Here is a 16,850-nt window from a genome sequence, read left to right as displayed (position 1 = left end):
GTAAGTGTTTTAAAAACTGAAACGGCTTTTAAAGGGTCGGTTTAAACAGACTGTTAATGCGGCTGAGGTGAAGTATGGTAGCGGATCACAGCGTGTGGTAAACGGATGAGTTTGAGCTGTGCGGTCGGAGCCGACGGACGGAGAGAGAGAGGGAGAGAGGGAGGTTGTGCCTGGTTTATCGCTCCCTATCAGGGGGTTAATGTGAGCGATTTCTGGTCGCTCGGCTCGCCTGTTTTATCGGTCTCCATGCCGTGCTGTGGTGCTTTAATGCTGCGGAGTGTTGTCGTCGGAGCGGACGCTGCTTCCACACTGTGGGTGACCCGAGCTAAGTCAGCCTGGTTCATTATCGCTCTCATTGCTGGAGCGAAAACTCTTCTTCCTCCGTGGTTGTGTGTTTCCCCTGTCGGTGACCCGAACCTACTGCTAACCCCAGCCGCTCGTCCTCTGAGGTGCCCGGCTTGACCCCCCACCTCACCCGGACCGGAGCCACTTATTTCAGCTAGCGTTACGCCTGATAACCTAACGCTAACCCCAACCACGGAGGGGGCGCTACGGGAAACACTCTAACGCGAGGAAAACACTAACTAAGCGGGGGCACATTTCAACACAAGACCCCGTTTGAGGTAGCCTTGCTGGGCTCTTGGGGGGGTGGCTTTACCTGCTTTATTACCCGTTTATATTATTTTGGTTAGACGGATTTTAGCCCGACTGTACCGGGGTAACTTAGCAGGGGGTAGCTATCAGTTAAGCTAGCTAGCGCAGTTAGCTAGTACTGGACGTCAACGGTTGAACGGCAGAGAAATGTGTGTTTCTACGTTAATTTTCACGCATTTGTGTGTTTTACGTTACGTTTGTGCACACATTTAAAGTGAAAATACAATTTTTTTGCAGTTTAAAATAATGTCACAGACAGATGCGTAGTATTAAACGTGTTGTTTGAAGCGATCAGACCGTTGGGTATGTCTGATAAGCGCCCCCAACGCCTACCTGTGTGTTTGACCTACAGGGGCAGGCGGCGGTTGTAAACCCCCACCGTGGCCTCACCAGCTCGGTGTGTGCTTCAACGCTCGACCGCAGTGTCTTCCCAGACCAGACTGGAGCGTAGACAGTGAATGTCATTATCAGTGCTGTCTGCATACCAGTGCCTTCGTGGCGAGCCAGCAGAGGAAGCGAAGTACAGTTTGCAGACTGGAGGAGAGGACGGGGGGGGGTCGCAGGATGTGGAGCAGTAGAGCATGGGGCGTCATTATACGCGGTGTCCTTGCAGTGAAAAGGAGACTTTAAGTGGGGGATGTCATTAAAATATGGTGAGGATGTTTGTGTGAAATGCCACTGTGTTGTTACTTAGCGAAACACTGCGGGCGTTGCGACGTCTGCCAGAAATAAACCGACCCAGTTGTAGGATTTAGCCGCCAAGTCCTGTAACCCAGAGCCGGCTGGGACGAACTGCCTCCCCGCAGACCTTCATTTATCAGTCGCTGAACTGATTTCTTTAGTGTTTTTTTTTTTTTCCTCAGTCGACCCACGGTGATATTTGCAATTGCAGCGCCCACAAATATGATCCCGTTTCGGAATGGAGATTGGTTTGCACCGCAACAGCATCTCAGTCTGTGGAAAGGAAAAAAAAAACAAAAAAAAAACGATGGCATGTCGAAATTTGCAAAAGCATGCATAAACCCATTCACTGCCATCTGATATCAACCCACTGAGGGTGTTTGATTTTAGTGAAGATTTGAATTGAAATGCATTTCACGACACGAAGCGCGCATGATACGGTGAATGTTGGATTTTCTCTCAATCCGCCGTCTGTTAGTGTCATATTGCAGCAGGAGCCGTCATCATATATACTGCGTTTTAAACTGGAGATACCAGCTAAGTGTTGTTTACCTTATTAAGGCCGATTTAGTTAAAAAAAAAAAAGGGGGGAAACCACGCTCCCCACACTGCTGCATGTCAAGCTGTGAAGGGACCGAGAGAAGGGAACGACTGCTGTTAATGCTTTTATCAATTGTTTTTCATGGAGTTGATGGGGTCAGCGTGGGGTAAGCAGACCTAAGGGGAAGGCACATTATAGTTGGGAAGGACACTTTCATTTGCAAAACGAGATGTTTTGACTATTGTGTATCAGCCTTACATTAACAATCTAATGGGAGAGGGGCAGGGAGATGGGGAATTTCGCTTGGGTTGTCATGTCTGGTCAACTGGTTTTGCTTGTTGAAATTCTCACTTTGTGCTCCTATGTTTGATTTAAAGCCTTTGGTGAAAACCTTGATGCAAATTTCCCCTGGGGTTCAATTGCAAGGGCTAAAACCCCCTGTTTGTGTTAAGCATGGTAATGGCCATTTGGTTTAGTGGTCCATGAGAACAGCCATTGACCTCTTCAGCCCCCAGCAGGATCAGCAGCTATAAAGCATTTAAACCCCTTGTGGATATTTCATGCTCCACAACATATTTGATGAGATCATTCTCAGTTTGTTTGTTTCTCTACAGGAAAGTAATTAGTGATTGATCAGATAGTGATTTTATATAATCATATTTTTTTCTCTGTATCTTTTCTAAACTCTTTCTTTTTATGCTCAGGAAGTGGATCAGAACATAGAAAACGTCAGTCATCATCATGCTTGTGTCTAACTACCAGAAGATTTGTGTCATTTGAAGAGACTTAAAGAGGAGAAAAGACTCACAGGAATATAAGAACTCAGTCAGCTGAAAGAAACAACACTAACCCAGTGCACAAACATGGCCAGCACCCAGACCAGTTTGAAAACTCCTTTCAAAGACTTGACCTCATTCAAGGGCAACATGAAACGGCTGTATAGAGAGCGAATGGAAGACGCACCCATCAAGAAGCGAGTGATGGCGGAGATCAACTTGAAGCGTCGTAGCATGGATTCCCTCCCCAAAACTCCCAAGGTGAAGAGGGAGCAGACCGAGGACATGCGCCACGATTCTGATATGGATTTGGAGAGCCGAGCTGAACTGCATGTGATTGGCTCTGGAAAAGCCCTGGACTTGAGTCCTGGCCTTAAACACACACTGGCCCAGTTTACCCTCAGCAGCCAGAGCTCCCTTGGGGGCCCTGCTGCCTTCTCAGCTCGCACGGGCCATGAGCATTCTCCGGCCGGCATGCCTCCCCTGCCCTCCCCTCCTGTTCTGGGAGGAGGCCCTCTGCTGGTTCCCTGTGACAGCTCCACTGAACTCACACATTCTCTGCTGGAAGGAGAATCCATCTCTTGCTTTGTTGTTGGGGGAGAGAAGCGACTCTGTCTGCCCCAAGTGCTCAATTCTGTGCTCCGCGACTTCTCTCTGCAGCAGATCAACACTGTGTGCGACGAGCTCTATGTCTACTGCTCGCGCTGCGACGCTGAGCAGCTGCACATCCTCAAGGTGCTGGGCATTCTGCCATTCAACGCACCTTCCTGTGGCCTCATTACACTGACGGATGCTCAACGGTTGTGCAACGCTCTACTTCGTCCTGGGGCGGCCTTGCCTGCCGACCCTAGTGGCAAGCTTTCGGTCCAGGGCCTGCTGAAAGAGAGCGACGCAAGCTTTCAGGTGGAGCACCAGTGTTTGGGGAAGTGCCAGGGCCTCTTTGTGCCCCAGTTCTATACCCAGCCCGAGGCACCCTGTATTCAGTGTGTTGAGTGCCAGTTACTCTTTTCACCACAGAAGTTTGTCATGCATTCACACAAGTCACCTGATAAAAGGACCTGCCATTGGGGCTTTGACTCAGCCAAGTGGCCCTGCTACCTGCAGCTTGCTAGGAAGTATCAAGGCACACCTGAGGAGCCCAAGCTTAAACAGCTCCTGGATGAGGTCAAAGAGAAGTTCCACTATCAGCTCAAGAGGTTGCTAGACAAAGTAAGTGCATTTCTGATAACTTGCATTTGTTAATTCTTTGCATGCTAGTCAGTCATCATTCTGTGAAGGGGGGCCTATTAAATTCTCTACAACTGGCTGTCTACTCAACGGGGTCTGCAGTTCTGTAATTGTCCAGTCCCACATTCTGTGTGCTCAGCAGGTTTGACTAGCCGAGTTTATGGCTGATGTTTTCTTAAACCAGCACTGACATGTTATTTGTGATGGAGGCGTGGGACAGGTGGTGACATCTGCCTAGCCAGGTCGAAACAGACGAGGTTACGCCAGCTGGCCACAGCTGAAGAAAGGGGAAGTGCATCATTTGTCCCCACAGGTCACCTGGAGGTCACTGAACAAAAGGCTAATGTGAAGCTTGGGAAGAGACTGTTGAATTCCTGGTTTAAAAAGTACATGTCAGCAGGTAGTAGTTAATTGCTGACATTTCTGGTCTGTAAAATAAAAATGTCCAAAAGGACTGTAATTTGTCTTTCTGAACATTCCTACACAATTTGAGTAAATGGAAAATGAATCTAGTGCAAACTGAAACCATATTTGGCCAATTAGACATTGCATTGCATCTGTTAGAAAAAATATTTTATTAATTCTGTTATATGTTGCTTAGCAACATGGAAAAAATACATGTGCTTCTTGAAATATGAAAATGTCCAGATAAGCTGTTCCAGGATTGAATTACACACGTTGTTAGTGCCTCCAGACAAATCTAAAAGTAAAATGGGTTGATTACTATATCACTGAAAGCCAAGATGAAACAAAGTCTTCCAAAGATGATTCTGCAGATTTGTTTTATTTTTGCTGGATAAAAAATATCTTGTCAATGCAGTATCTAAGCCACAAGGGCATCACGCATATTGAAAAGTCAGCATTCAGTGGGGTCAAAAGCTCTAGATTGTTAAATTTCCATTGACTGGTTCACGTCTCACCTCCCTCTGACTACAGGGCCTGCCCTTTTTATATTGTTCTGATTTGGTCGCGAATCCATGCACCTGTTCAGATGGACTTTTGGTGAAGTACACGTTGCATCTTTTGAACAGAAAAGCAATCTGGCAAAAGTTGCTAGTAATTGTAGTGATGTTACAGCAGGTAGCTTGGTGAAGTAAGAGACTATAGAGTTCTTCTGGAGTCAGAGTGCACATTTCTTAAACGCTTGACACCTTTTTATACTGAAGATGTATCTGACATAGGGAGAAGCCTTGCATTTTCCTTGTCTGGTGAACTTGGTGGTTAGCATTTTAGGAATACTGTCTTGCCATAACACTGCATTCCTGTCCCTTCTCTTACCTATTTTCTTCCCCGCCTTGGTTTAAGGTATGCATCTTGGAAGAAGTAGACATTTTAGGTCCACAGAGGAAACACATACGTTGTGTCGAGCAGAAACAAATGGGCTGCAGAAGCAACACACATGTAAAAATACATATGAGGTGTATGATACTATAGTCTCTGTGTCTATGTGTGTGTGTTTTAATGTGTGAGACACTGTCAACTCTAGTGTGTGTAATGAGATGGTAACTGGAGGCTAGTATGACACATCTGTGTTTCTCTGTCTCGCACTTTGCTAGGCTCTCTGGAGCCTCTGTCTCACCACAGTTTCAGGTGCCGTCTTCTGTCTCTGGGGTGCTTTCTCAGTCAATGGTTTGGTTTTCCTGTTTGTTGTTGTTGTTGATTTTATCATCTTCTGTATTTTGTAAGGTAAGGCTTGATCATAAAGGATGTTGTGCAAATTATGGAAGTGAAATTTCAACAGATGGACTAATTCTTGAAAAGACAGATGCTTATTAGTCTACAGGAAGCAGGTGATTTTTGGCATTAAAAGAAGATGCCACTCCACTATCCCCATTTTGGCAGATGTATGGGCGTGTGATAGGTCATTGGCCAGAGGTGACCTGGCAGTGTCTCACTGCACACAGTCAGGACACATGGTTCCATTCCAAGCCGAAACATTCTTTGTTTATGTGTGTGCATTTGTGTAATAAAAGTGTGTGTCTGACTGAACAGGAAGTGAGGCAGACGGACATGTCTCTCACCCTGAACATCCTCCAGACCGTCCAGCCGCCTCCACTGCACTGGCTGTGTGACTCATACTTTCCACATCCCAGTGGATGTCAGTGGAAGGCCAGCCAGGCAGCTTGTAGTCACACATGCTTTTTAGAAAGATGCCTTGCCCCTGTGTGTTGGTCTAACCCTGACTGCACACCCTTTTCCCAGTGGCTCTTATTTACACACAGTGTCAATGTGCACATTTACAAGCAGTTCATAGTTTTACCAGAGAGCTCTGGAACAAACAAGGGGAGCCTTCTGGAAGTCTTTTTACCCACAGTCTCCAATGGCTACTAGACCCATATCCTGTTAGGACTGTTTGGTTTGAGAAGGTGCAGTTAAAAACCCCAGGACTTGCTCTCTATAAACGGTGCTTTGTGTCCCAAGGCACTGCTACCCGTCTACTGATCCCTGCTGTGTAAATAGAGTTTGTTAGACAGACGGCACCAACAGTTAGCAACAATCTGAAACCTTGTATCAAGAATTACTTTAGCATCAGACAGTGTGTTCCTTTTGCCTTCAGTGTTTGTGACAGACGTTTGTACTTTCCGCAGAGACACGATCATGTGTTGCCATTTTTATTGGGAGTTTTTTTTTTATGACAAGACAGGAAGTAACAGAAATTCCATTTTGATGATCCTCACCACCACCTTGTGAAATATTCGTCTTGCTGGAGGGACATTTTGTTTATTTGTGCTGTTGACATAGCAGGTCATCAGACAAGCTTTAGTGAGTCATTGTGATACAAATATCCCCAGCAGTACTTAGATTAGGTCAAGTTATATTTTGAGAAACAGCTATCACACAAGGTGTTTTTTGTTTTTTTAACAGATTATAGTGTAAACAAGAGCCTAACACACAGTCTAAAAAACTGTCATGGACATTTCTCAATTTGTATGTCTACGGTAGAATAAATAAGCTGTTCTGAAATGAGAAAACGGTGCGAGACAATATTGAAGGCAGTTTGTGAGCACAACCTCATAGTAGAGCGACATAGTGTGTTGCTTATTTGCCTCAGTCTTGTCTGTAGAGTTGTGCTGGCCAGGAGTCAGAAATGTCAGACGGCGAGAACAGCATTTCTCTGTCTGTCTCCCTGGCTGGGCTGACACAGTGACTGCGGCACAGACGGCAGACAGCTGCATCTCTCTGGCTTCCTCTGTTTGCTATTTGGAAACCAGTGACTTCATTACCGCAGACCAGTGCAGCTGCACTCTCTGGCTGTCTCTAGGGCTGTCTGCTCTGTCTGTCTGCTTGTCAGTCATTCTCTTGGACTGTATCTAATTGGATTTTGGCAAACATCCTCATCGGTTTATATCTCGCTCCACATTCTTCTTTACCCAGCATCTTATTTTTCTTCTAACTCAGGTTGTTCTGCTGTTGACCATATATGTCTCTATACGATCATGACCCTGCGGGCCCCAATCAGATGATGGTAATAAAATAAACAGCCAAATGTCTAGATAAGTCATCAGCAAATAGCAAACATATGCACTTGTGCATATCCGAAAAGCGGATCAGAAAATAAAAACAGTAGCTATTGAATGGGTCTCTGACCTCGATGGATATGGTGAGTTGCTGGGTGACACTGACTAGAGGAGGAAATGGACTAAGCGGGAGGAAACAGAAGAAGAGTGAAATGAGAAGACTGTGTGACACAGGCCACAGCCGGTGTTGCATAAGTTCCCGTCTGTGTTGAGACAAGTTTACCTCACCTCTGGTTCTGCTGTAACTGTAGTAATTCAGACAGTGTGCCAGACAGAACACATACCTGAGTGAGGCAGCAAACTAGGCAAGAGCAGAGAAGTAAAGGATATGAAAGGAAGAAGATGAGTGGACAAGGCCAGGACAGGTAGGTTGTCTCAGTCACAAACTGTTCTGTGTTTTGGTCATCTTCCATTAAACATGACATGTCCACAGCCATTGTGTTAAAAGCCGCTTTGGCTTGAGTTGAAAATTAACCTCCCCGAGACCTGAGCTGAACCACAAATCTAGCCTTGAACAACTCTCTTGTTTGACCAATCACATGCTAACTAGTTTGCATTTGCCCGGCTAACCCTCTCTCATATCCCCTCTGCTCTACCCAGACACCCATACACATTTCTATGTCTGTTGCGCCTTTCCAAAGAACAATTATTCACTTATGCTGAATAGACAGCAGCGTCTTTGAACACTGGCTCAGAGTAATCTATAGTCTATCATGCCTGTATGTAGTTTGGTGTGGGAGCTTGTCCATGTTCCATGTGCACAAGATGGTGTGCCACAGCCAGTGTTTGATGCCTGTTGTAAAGAACTGAATGGGGCCCTGCAAGGTAGGAGGTGCTGAGCTGAGGGGCCTCTGGTATGTCGCCATCAGTTCAGTGCCAGTATCACAGCTCTGTAACAGTGTAGCAGCTCACTGGAGAAACACCAAAGTCATTATTTTTAAGTCTTTAGTCTTAAATAGATAATAATCTTGTTTAGTTTTTGATTTTGGTTATGCTGCAGCACACAGAGTTTCGTGTCTATTTAAAACACACATCTAAAACTGTACCATTGGTTGGCTAGTGGCAATTTCCCACCACAGTTGCCACTTGTTATTTTGACTCTTTCCTCGTCTTAAGCTTTTCTTTTTCCCACCTCACCACAAGATAATGTGCTGCTTTGGAACTGGTGTGAGCTAGCCACAGCAGCAAGCAGAGGAGATGGGTCAGTTCAGATACAGTGGAGCCTCTGCCATGCCTGCCAGCAGTTTCAGACTAAACAAACTGGCTCAACCCCTCCCAATCAAATGTCCTGTGGGCTTTAACAGAACCCTGGACTAACAGCCTGTTTGCATGTTCACCATGCTCTGCCCCCCCACCCCCCCTAAGGGTGTCAGACCAGTTTGCTGCTTGCAAGGAAAATGAAAGACCGAACAAGTAAAAGAGAGGGGGACATAATGGACTACGAGTTCAAACAAGACTGTAAGAAAAGAAAGCAGCTTGGATCACAACACGTCAGACTAGCTTGCCCGGATTGTTTTGCAACCAGAATAATGAGGAGTCTTGGTAGTAATTAATCGATGTGTTTATGAGAAGATTAGCTGTCCACTGTCTGGTCTCCCTGGGAGACAGTCAGACCAGCAGGTTGTGTGTGCATTGGGGGCAGGGAGATGTAGGCAAGGGAAGTATACTGTAAAAGGGCTGTGGGAGACTGCCAGCCTGTGCGTGATGTGTCCAAGCAGAGAGAGCGTTTGCATTTGAAAGACTCTTCTGTGCTGCCTTCCCAGTAGGAATGGTGATTAATGAAGATATAAATGGAGAGACCCAGAGACTGTGCTTTCCATAGGAGCACCATACACATAGCAGAGACACACACATACACACTATATAGTAGGCACTTAGACTCCCTCTCTCATTTTTCTCCCACAGCCCCAGTCTCCCAGACAGGGAGATAAACACAGGATATCAAAGGTGTGTCATGAGTCCCACTGGGCTGCCACCCAGCATATCCACAACACATAAATCTAACCACTACGCTGATCAATTATGCATGTTGCAAATGGGGAAACTTGTGGGTCAGTTGTCAGCTAGTAATATTAAAGAAACCCCAGTTTCTCTACTTTGTCAGTTGTTTATTTACACATTTGGTAATGGTTTATTTCCATGTGGACTTGATTCAGCTTGCAATGTTTTATTACACGACCACATTCTTTTGTCAAATGGCTCCATGTGCTTAATTGCATAGCACTTGACTTGGCTGTCACTATATAGTGACAGCCAAGTCAAGTGCCATGAACCATGCTAGTTTTGACCTTCATCTAACACTTCAGATTAAAGCAGAAAGCACAGCAACCCACTGTCAGAATGCAAACTTACCAAGGTTGAGGTGATCACTTGCACTTCTATTTTGCAGCCTCACCTTTGCTCTACTAACATCAAACGCTATCCATCTCTTTCTCTCCCTTCCACTCCTGGCAGCCTCTGTACCCAGTAAATCCTTATCTCACTGGGGGTCTGGCTGATCAGGGCTCAGGGCAAGGCTGTAAAGTTAACGACTGGGAAACACACTACATTAGTGAATGTGAAACAAGTGACATTTTGTGATTTGCTCGGTCTTCAACCCCTTTTTGCCTTTTCTTTAATACTGGTTTGTTTACTTCACTGCTATTCCCACCTGCTGTGACGTCACTCATGGGAATCATCCATCTCCCTGATATTTCTCAGGGGAGACACACATGCAAACATACAGTGTTATTTGCCTCATATCCCACAGGGTTTCATACCAGCTCATCAAGATCCTGTAAATAGAGGTCTCTGTCCCCCCTGGATCATCAGAAGGCCCCACTGCAAATCTCTACAGCATAAATGAAGTAGTAGACGACCCCGAACTACCTAAACGCTTTCATATAATGTATATTAGACAGTTTGAGTGTTTTTCAGCTATAAAAAAACTAATTAGGACTTGGATGTGTTAAAACCGGTGAGTGCATTTCAACAATCTACATGCAAGCTGATAGACAAGTTCTTAAGTGTCCCGAAGCAACAGAGTGGTGAATGCTTGTGTGTGTGACTTGTCAAGCACGTGGCACTGATTCTTTGAAAGTCCATCTTGTTTTTTGGCTCCACTGTTGCTCTTAGTAAAACAGCCTTGCTGCTGGAGTGACTTGTGCCGAGTGGAGACTTATTCCCCTTGACTTAATGCTTTGAAGAGTGAAAAATGGACTTGTGGTTTACAGTTTACAGTCTACATTTTCTATGACAGGTGCACTTTGTTATGCCAGACATTTTCTTTGTCATCACTATCAAAATGTTCTGGCGGAGACACATCCTGATCCCAGATGAGGCCATATGTACAGTAGTTCTTCATAAGAGTGAGTCATGTTTAGTAAAGAAATCTAGCCTCTAGTCAGATGATGGTGAATTTTGGCAAGGATGCCTTTTCCGTCAGCTACTTTGGCAGACAACCAAGCGGCCTCATTTTGTACTCTCTAAAGCAGTGTGCCTCATAGAAGAGTGAAAATTACTGTTGATATTTTAGATCCAAAAGTCAAACGTTTTGTCCTTGTGTCATCAGGGGTGAATGACAGACATCAAGGCTATGATTTGACCCTGGTATGAGCTTTCAATTTGTCCACATGATGACTTTCCACATGATTTCTTATTAGAGAGATGACACACAGTAGTACGGGATACTGTGCAAATAACAGTCTGCAGTTCATGATTAAAGGAAGTCAAAGGGTCAAATATAGTCAGAAAAACAGCCAGACACACACACACACAACCATCACCACCAACCACTTCCCCTCATCACCACGCCAACCCTGTTCTGCAGTGTGAGTCACAGTACTCCATCAGTCCTGTGGTCTGCTCTCTACTGATCAACGTCACTGTGGAGCCAGGACAAAGATTTATCACCGTCCCAGCCTCTCACTCAGTCTGTTTGATCTACGCCCAGGTGTGTTCACTTAGAGCTCTGACTCAACCGTAATGACATTTACTAAACCAAACCAAACCAGGCCACACTTTTCCTGGGTTGTTGGGTCAGGCTTGCCTCAGACAGTGACTGTTTTAATGCACGAAGTCTAGTGATCAAATGTGTGGACTGTGGTTTTACTGGTAGATATTTGTAGATTTCGTATGAAGGTTTGGTTTTTGTAAATAATTTATATTCATTAAGATTAAAAGTGAATGTATAACTGACTTTTGCAGTTCATGATACTTTGTGAAAGTACAGAGAGAGGTCTTCAGAGAGTTATTTTGAAAACTAGAGCTAGTGACAGAGAGATAGTGAAAGAGTCATGGTAGCTGTTCGTGTTTGTGTGTGGGAGAGACAGGCAAGCCCGAGGGGCCTGGACAGCAAAGCCAAGCTTCCCATGCAGAGACAAGCAGTAGAGGCTTCAAACAGGCTCCTGCATGTAATATGGATGAGACTGGAGCTCCCTGCAGAACAGTCAGAAAACCCAGGGCCTGTTTGGATTTAACTGACTGTCTTTCGATGTAGCCTGCGGGCCGTTTAGGCCAGGTGAAGCTTACTCTTCGTGGTACCGTGACTGATCAAGGTTCAACTTCCTTACGCTGTCTCTCATTCTTTGTCCCACCTCTGTCCTCCCTCTGGCCTTGTTGTAGACAGCAATGACCAATGAAGCACTGACACTGCTGAAGAAGTAGGCAAACCATTGATCAGCATATATGCTATGGTCCGTAAAGAATGGTTCAGGTTGGGTTAAAGTCACTTTCTCATGAATTACTAACTGTACTGCAAAACTAATTTCAGTGTCTTATTGCTTTAAGCTTAATCTTGAAATAGCCAAATTACGATAGCTACAGAATAACTGTTATAAAATCAGGCTTCAGCATGTATTTTAAGGCTTTTTAGTGGATGCTTTGTAATTTATTGCAAAGGCAGAGGGTCAGGCAGTGTCTCCATTTTGTGTTTTCTCTTTCTCTGTAGTGATAGCAGTGCATTGCTGGCTTACTGACAGCCTCTCTCGGCTTTCAGTCTGCTTAGCAACGGTCGTCCTCTCTGCAGCTCTCTCACTCCCCTGTCTCCAAGCACTCTGAGTTGTTTCATCCATTCGACTAGTAAGCCACTTTTCCTTGTATAGAAAACCACACAGCTAATTTGTGTTTTTGTGGTGGTAGCGTCTGTATCCCTAATTGCGGATTTGAACCATTAACCTACCTACAAACATCCCATGGTAGCACGCGTCTCTAGAGACTCTCTTTTGTTTTTTAGAGATGGTAAAGCACACACATACGCACACTGGCCCAGATGTAGCTCAAATGATGAGTACAGTCATCCTCAGACAAGACAAGGGCCCACTGGCCTCATTCTCAGTCAGTGTGTCCTCCTGGGAGCATGAAGTGTGTCTTGCTTGTGTCTGAGTGCGTATTTATGCACAGCAGTTTCCTTGCGGTAAACTACGTCATCCTCCTACACTGCTGTTTGATGGAGCTCTTGTTTGATGGGATGTCTGTTTACTTGTGTGTGCATCTGTGTATGTTGTCTGCCTCTGCTCTGGTTGACTCTCATAGGTGAGGCCTGACAGCTTTGGTATTTAACGCTGTGGGGGGCACTGGGGAAGGAAACTAGAGCACACACATGCTGAGCTGCTGTGATGGAGACAGTGAGCTGCACATGTATATGCAGATAGTATGCTCTCTTGCACATAGATGATTTTTAAATGCCCTTCACAGACTCAAACACTCACATTTCTTTGTGCAAATGTGTGCAGAGACAAGATCAAGGTCACTTTTTGAGGCCTGTAACGCCTGCCTAACCTAATGGCATAGTAGTGGAAGAGGTGTAGGTACTGTACAGGATCCTTAAAGAATCAGAAACCATCATACCCTCTTAATCTTTTTTTGAATGTGACTTGGTATTAGAAAGCACAACTTTCACAAGAGAGCAAAGTGGAAATAACACAGTGTCACCAGTCTCTCACCTGTCACGCTGTCCTTTTACAAGGCTGAATCATATTTCCTTTCTCATAAATCATCTTGATTATGGTTAAACTTATCTTACTTTACAATATATTTTGTTTGTTAGTGAGTGTTAATCACAGTACTTGAGGTTGATCATTTGAAGAGTGCTACAGTTCAGTTGTAATTCTTGTCTTTGATGCAGGGTCTAAATAATTTACAATTACATCAATTACAGTTCCTTTCAGTAAAGTCTCCATATTACCCCTGCTGCTATCTGGCATTACTAATCAATTAATAATACACTATTTCATCAAATTGCAAACAATCCACCAGTTCCAGCTTTTCAACTGTTGATATGTGCAGTTTTTAGTCCTCTATAAATTAAACACTGTATATCTACTTTAAACAATCAATAGAAACTGGCATATTATAAAAAAAATTATCACCAGTTGCCATTTCATAGTATTTTGCACTGTGACATAGATAATGTGTGTGACGTGGGAGTTACCTTAACCTGTGTGGCCTGCCTAGTGTATTCCAGTCAGACAATTTGTCCATTCATGAGGTAACGTTATTACAACCCTTCTCATACACTGCTGTGAATATAGACTGGAAGCCGCCACCTGGGATTTGACTGTGAAACTTGAGAAATGGAAGAGGAATAGAGCGAGGGAGAGGGAGATGAATAGAAAAATTGATTGGGAGAGCTTGAAGAGGCTGCTTTTTATGTCAAGGATCATAGAGAAGTACTGTAGCTGGTTTTCAAATTAAACTCCTGTCTGTGGTAAAGCTACAGTAGGTGGACAGTTTGGTAAGGGAAGATTCTTCACTTGAACTTTAATTACTCGCTTAATTTTCTCCCAAAGACTCCCATTGACTGTTTCTCTGCTGGCTCCCATTGGTTGTAGCTATGAAGGCTTTGGTGTGTGGATTGTAAAATGGCTGACTGGAACAGTAGCTGTGGAGGAAGGAGCTCAACACGTTGGCAGGGAGGGAAAAGGCTGCGTGTGTTTGACGTGCGCGTGATGACTGTCTAGACAGAGTACCCATGTGGTGCAAAAATGTGCCCGAGGCCTGAAGCCAAAGTAAGTCGGGAATGAACCTGTCCTTATCTGCCTCTGTGTGTGTGTGTGTGTGTGTGTGTGTGTGTGTGTGTGTGTGTGTGTGTGTGTGTCTGTGTGTGTGTGTGTCTGTGTGTGTGTGTGTCTGTGTGTGTGTGTGTCTGTGTGTGTGTGTGTCTGTGTGTCTGTGTGTCTGTGTGTGTGTGTGTGTCTAAGTCTAAGTGTATGTCTCCGTTTGTGATACTGGCATGACTAGTCTGGCTGATGCTTATCAGTGTGCTTGTCTGGCTCTGCTCTTTCTCTTTGTATTTGGAAAGAGGGAGGAACAGGTGTGTGTGATTCTGAGGCAAAGCACAAACAGACTTTTTTTTTTTTTCTTTCCTCTTTCTGTTTGTCACCTGTTTGTCTTAACTGTCCACCTGTCAGACCTGTTCTCATCTTTGCCCTGCTCTATTTTATTACCACTTATCTCTTTGTTCAAGGCTAAAGCAAAAGAAAAATGAGTGGAGTTATGTTCTTCTTGGCACATACAATAAGAAATATAACATTTTTCTCCTTTTACGTACTGCTAAAAGTTCAAATACTTAGAATACTTGCTCTTGACTTGAAGTGATTTGTAATAAGCTCTTTGTGCACACATTATTGCCTTTTATATTTTATTTTTAATGGATACATTTTTGTGACTCAGTTTACACGCAATTACCTATAATTACAAAGTGAAAACATGAAAGCTGATATTTCTCTCAAACAAAAGTATTGAGACACTTCATTTCATACTAAATAAAGAGTATCAAAGGGCCCTAAAACCTAAGCATTAATAGATGCACAGATAACAAGTCAAGCCTTGAACATGTAGACCCTGAACCTAAACCAAGTCATCTCATTTCACAGTGTTGAGTTAATCAGAGAGCCCCTACCAAAAAAGTGTATTCCTTTTAATGCCCCACTTTGCTGTGTTCCCTTGTGGGCTGTTATTGATTTGGCTGCTGAAACAAAGTGTGGCTCCCAGTCTTTGGATAAATGGCTTATTGGATTAAGACCTCCATATAAAGGCCTGTAGTGCGACTTTTTTTTTCTTTTTTTGTGTGTGTATGTGTGTGTGTGTGTGTGTGTGTGTGTGTGTGTGTGTATGTGTGTGTGTGTGTGTGTGTGTGAGATCCTGTAAAACACGGATAAACGCACAACCCTAAGCTGGACACAAAGTATGAAGAACTTTTAGGGGGATTTTTTATTCTTTTTTACATTTAAAGAGAAGATAACAGACATGTCTGTGACTAACAGCATGGCAGCCAAACCGCTTTAATATCTCGTCGTTGGATGGTTTAGTCAGGAAGAATATATATCTGTGTATCCGTATCTTGATCTTTGACACAGTTGACGACTGCAGCAGAACAGGATGTGGTTTAGAAACAGACGGGGCGTGACCGACTGTCTCTGTGAATGTCTGTGTTCCTCTTTTACTCTCTCACTGTCTGAGGCAGAATGAAAAGGCACCCAAATAAAGGCTGTTTACTTCCTCCTGAGAGAGAGGAAAGAGGAGAATGAGTTGCATTACTCTGTCCTCCTCTGTTGCCCACCGCTGTCCCTCACAGTCTCTTTTCCCTTTGTTAATGGAAAGCTTGTGAATGGTAGAGGAGGAGGAAGAAGATGAGGATGAAGGGTGGCATAGATATGTTTAGTGACACCCTCTGTTTCTGTCCCCTGAGCAAGATCATGGTGCTCGCCCGAGGAGCAACCACTTCTCCCCGGATTTTGGCAGATGTGCAGACAATTGGGCCCAACAGTGTTTAGGTTTTAAGGCACAGAGGGAATATTAGATTGTAATACCACACACATTTATTCACAAACACACAGGCCTGCTGTTCTCAGATGAAAGGTCAGACTAAAGCTTGCACACTCTTTATTGTGTCCTAGATAAGATTTGCTATTAGGCTTGTTGAGACTAGTTGTGTGTGATTGTGTATGTTTTTTATATCCTGGGTAGGGTTTTACAATGTCAGCAGCATGTTACCTGAAGAATGGACTCATTCTACGAGCAAAAGACAGGAACACACTGACCCTAGTGATGTATCTAGTGCTCTACAACCAATGGTTAGTTTAATAGTATAATTGTGTTGACTATAATATATCAGAAAAACCCAAAGATATTCCATTAACAATCATAGGAAACAGAAACAAACAGAAAACATTTGACTTTAAGAAACACATCCAATAAAGTGTTGGCTTTTTGCAAACTTAAAATCATTGCAGATCAATATTCTGTCACTTGAATAAATGATTCAACTCCTTCGCATCATCATCGGATCTTTTAAATTAAGCAGCATCTGGCCACAATTTCAATTTGATTTAGAAGGTTTTGACTTCACATCAGTGTTCAGCGTATGATTTAAGATTCTGTTCATAGATCAGAAGTGTATTTCTTTTTGCTTCTGAATTTTTCAGGAGCATGGAGAAAGCATGTGTATTTATAGCAAGAGTAACTGTGTGTGTT

General features: G+C 44.0%; 1 protein-coding gene across 1 annotated transcript in view; it reads left to right on the top strand.

Moving 5' to 3' along the window:
* The window catches only part of skila (SKI-like proto-oncogene a), a 33,342-nt gene that overhangs the window by 136 nt on the left and 16,356 nt on the right, over positions 1-16,850 (top strand). The window contains exon 2 of the mRNA XM_026375092.1: positions 2,581-3,861. Coding sequence (XP_026230877.1) covers positions 2,740-3,861 — 1,122 coding nt within the window. The 5' untranslated portion in view covers positions 2,581-2,739. The remainder of the gene's footprint in view (positions 1-2,580; positions 3,862-16,850) is intronic.

The sequence above is a fragment of the Anabas testudineus genome, chromosome 17 (assembly GCF_900324465.2).
Source record: "Anabas testudineus chromosome 17, fAnaTes1.2, whole genome shotgun sequence".
In the NCBI taxonomy this organism is placed as follows: Eukaryota; Metazoa; Chordata; class Actinopteri; order Anabantiformes; family Anabantidae; genus Anabas; species Anabas testudineus.
Note: the sequence above shows the minus strand (reverse complement) of the source record. Positions and strands in the feature narration are given on the sequence as shown.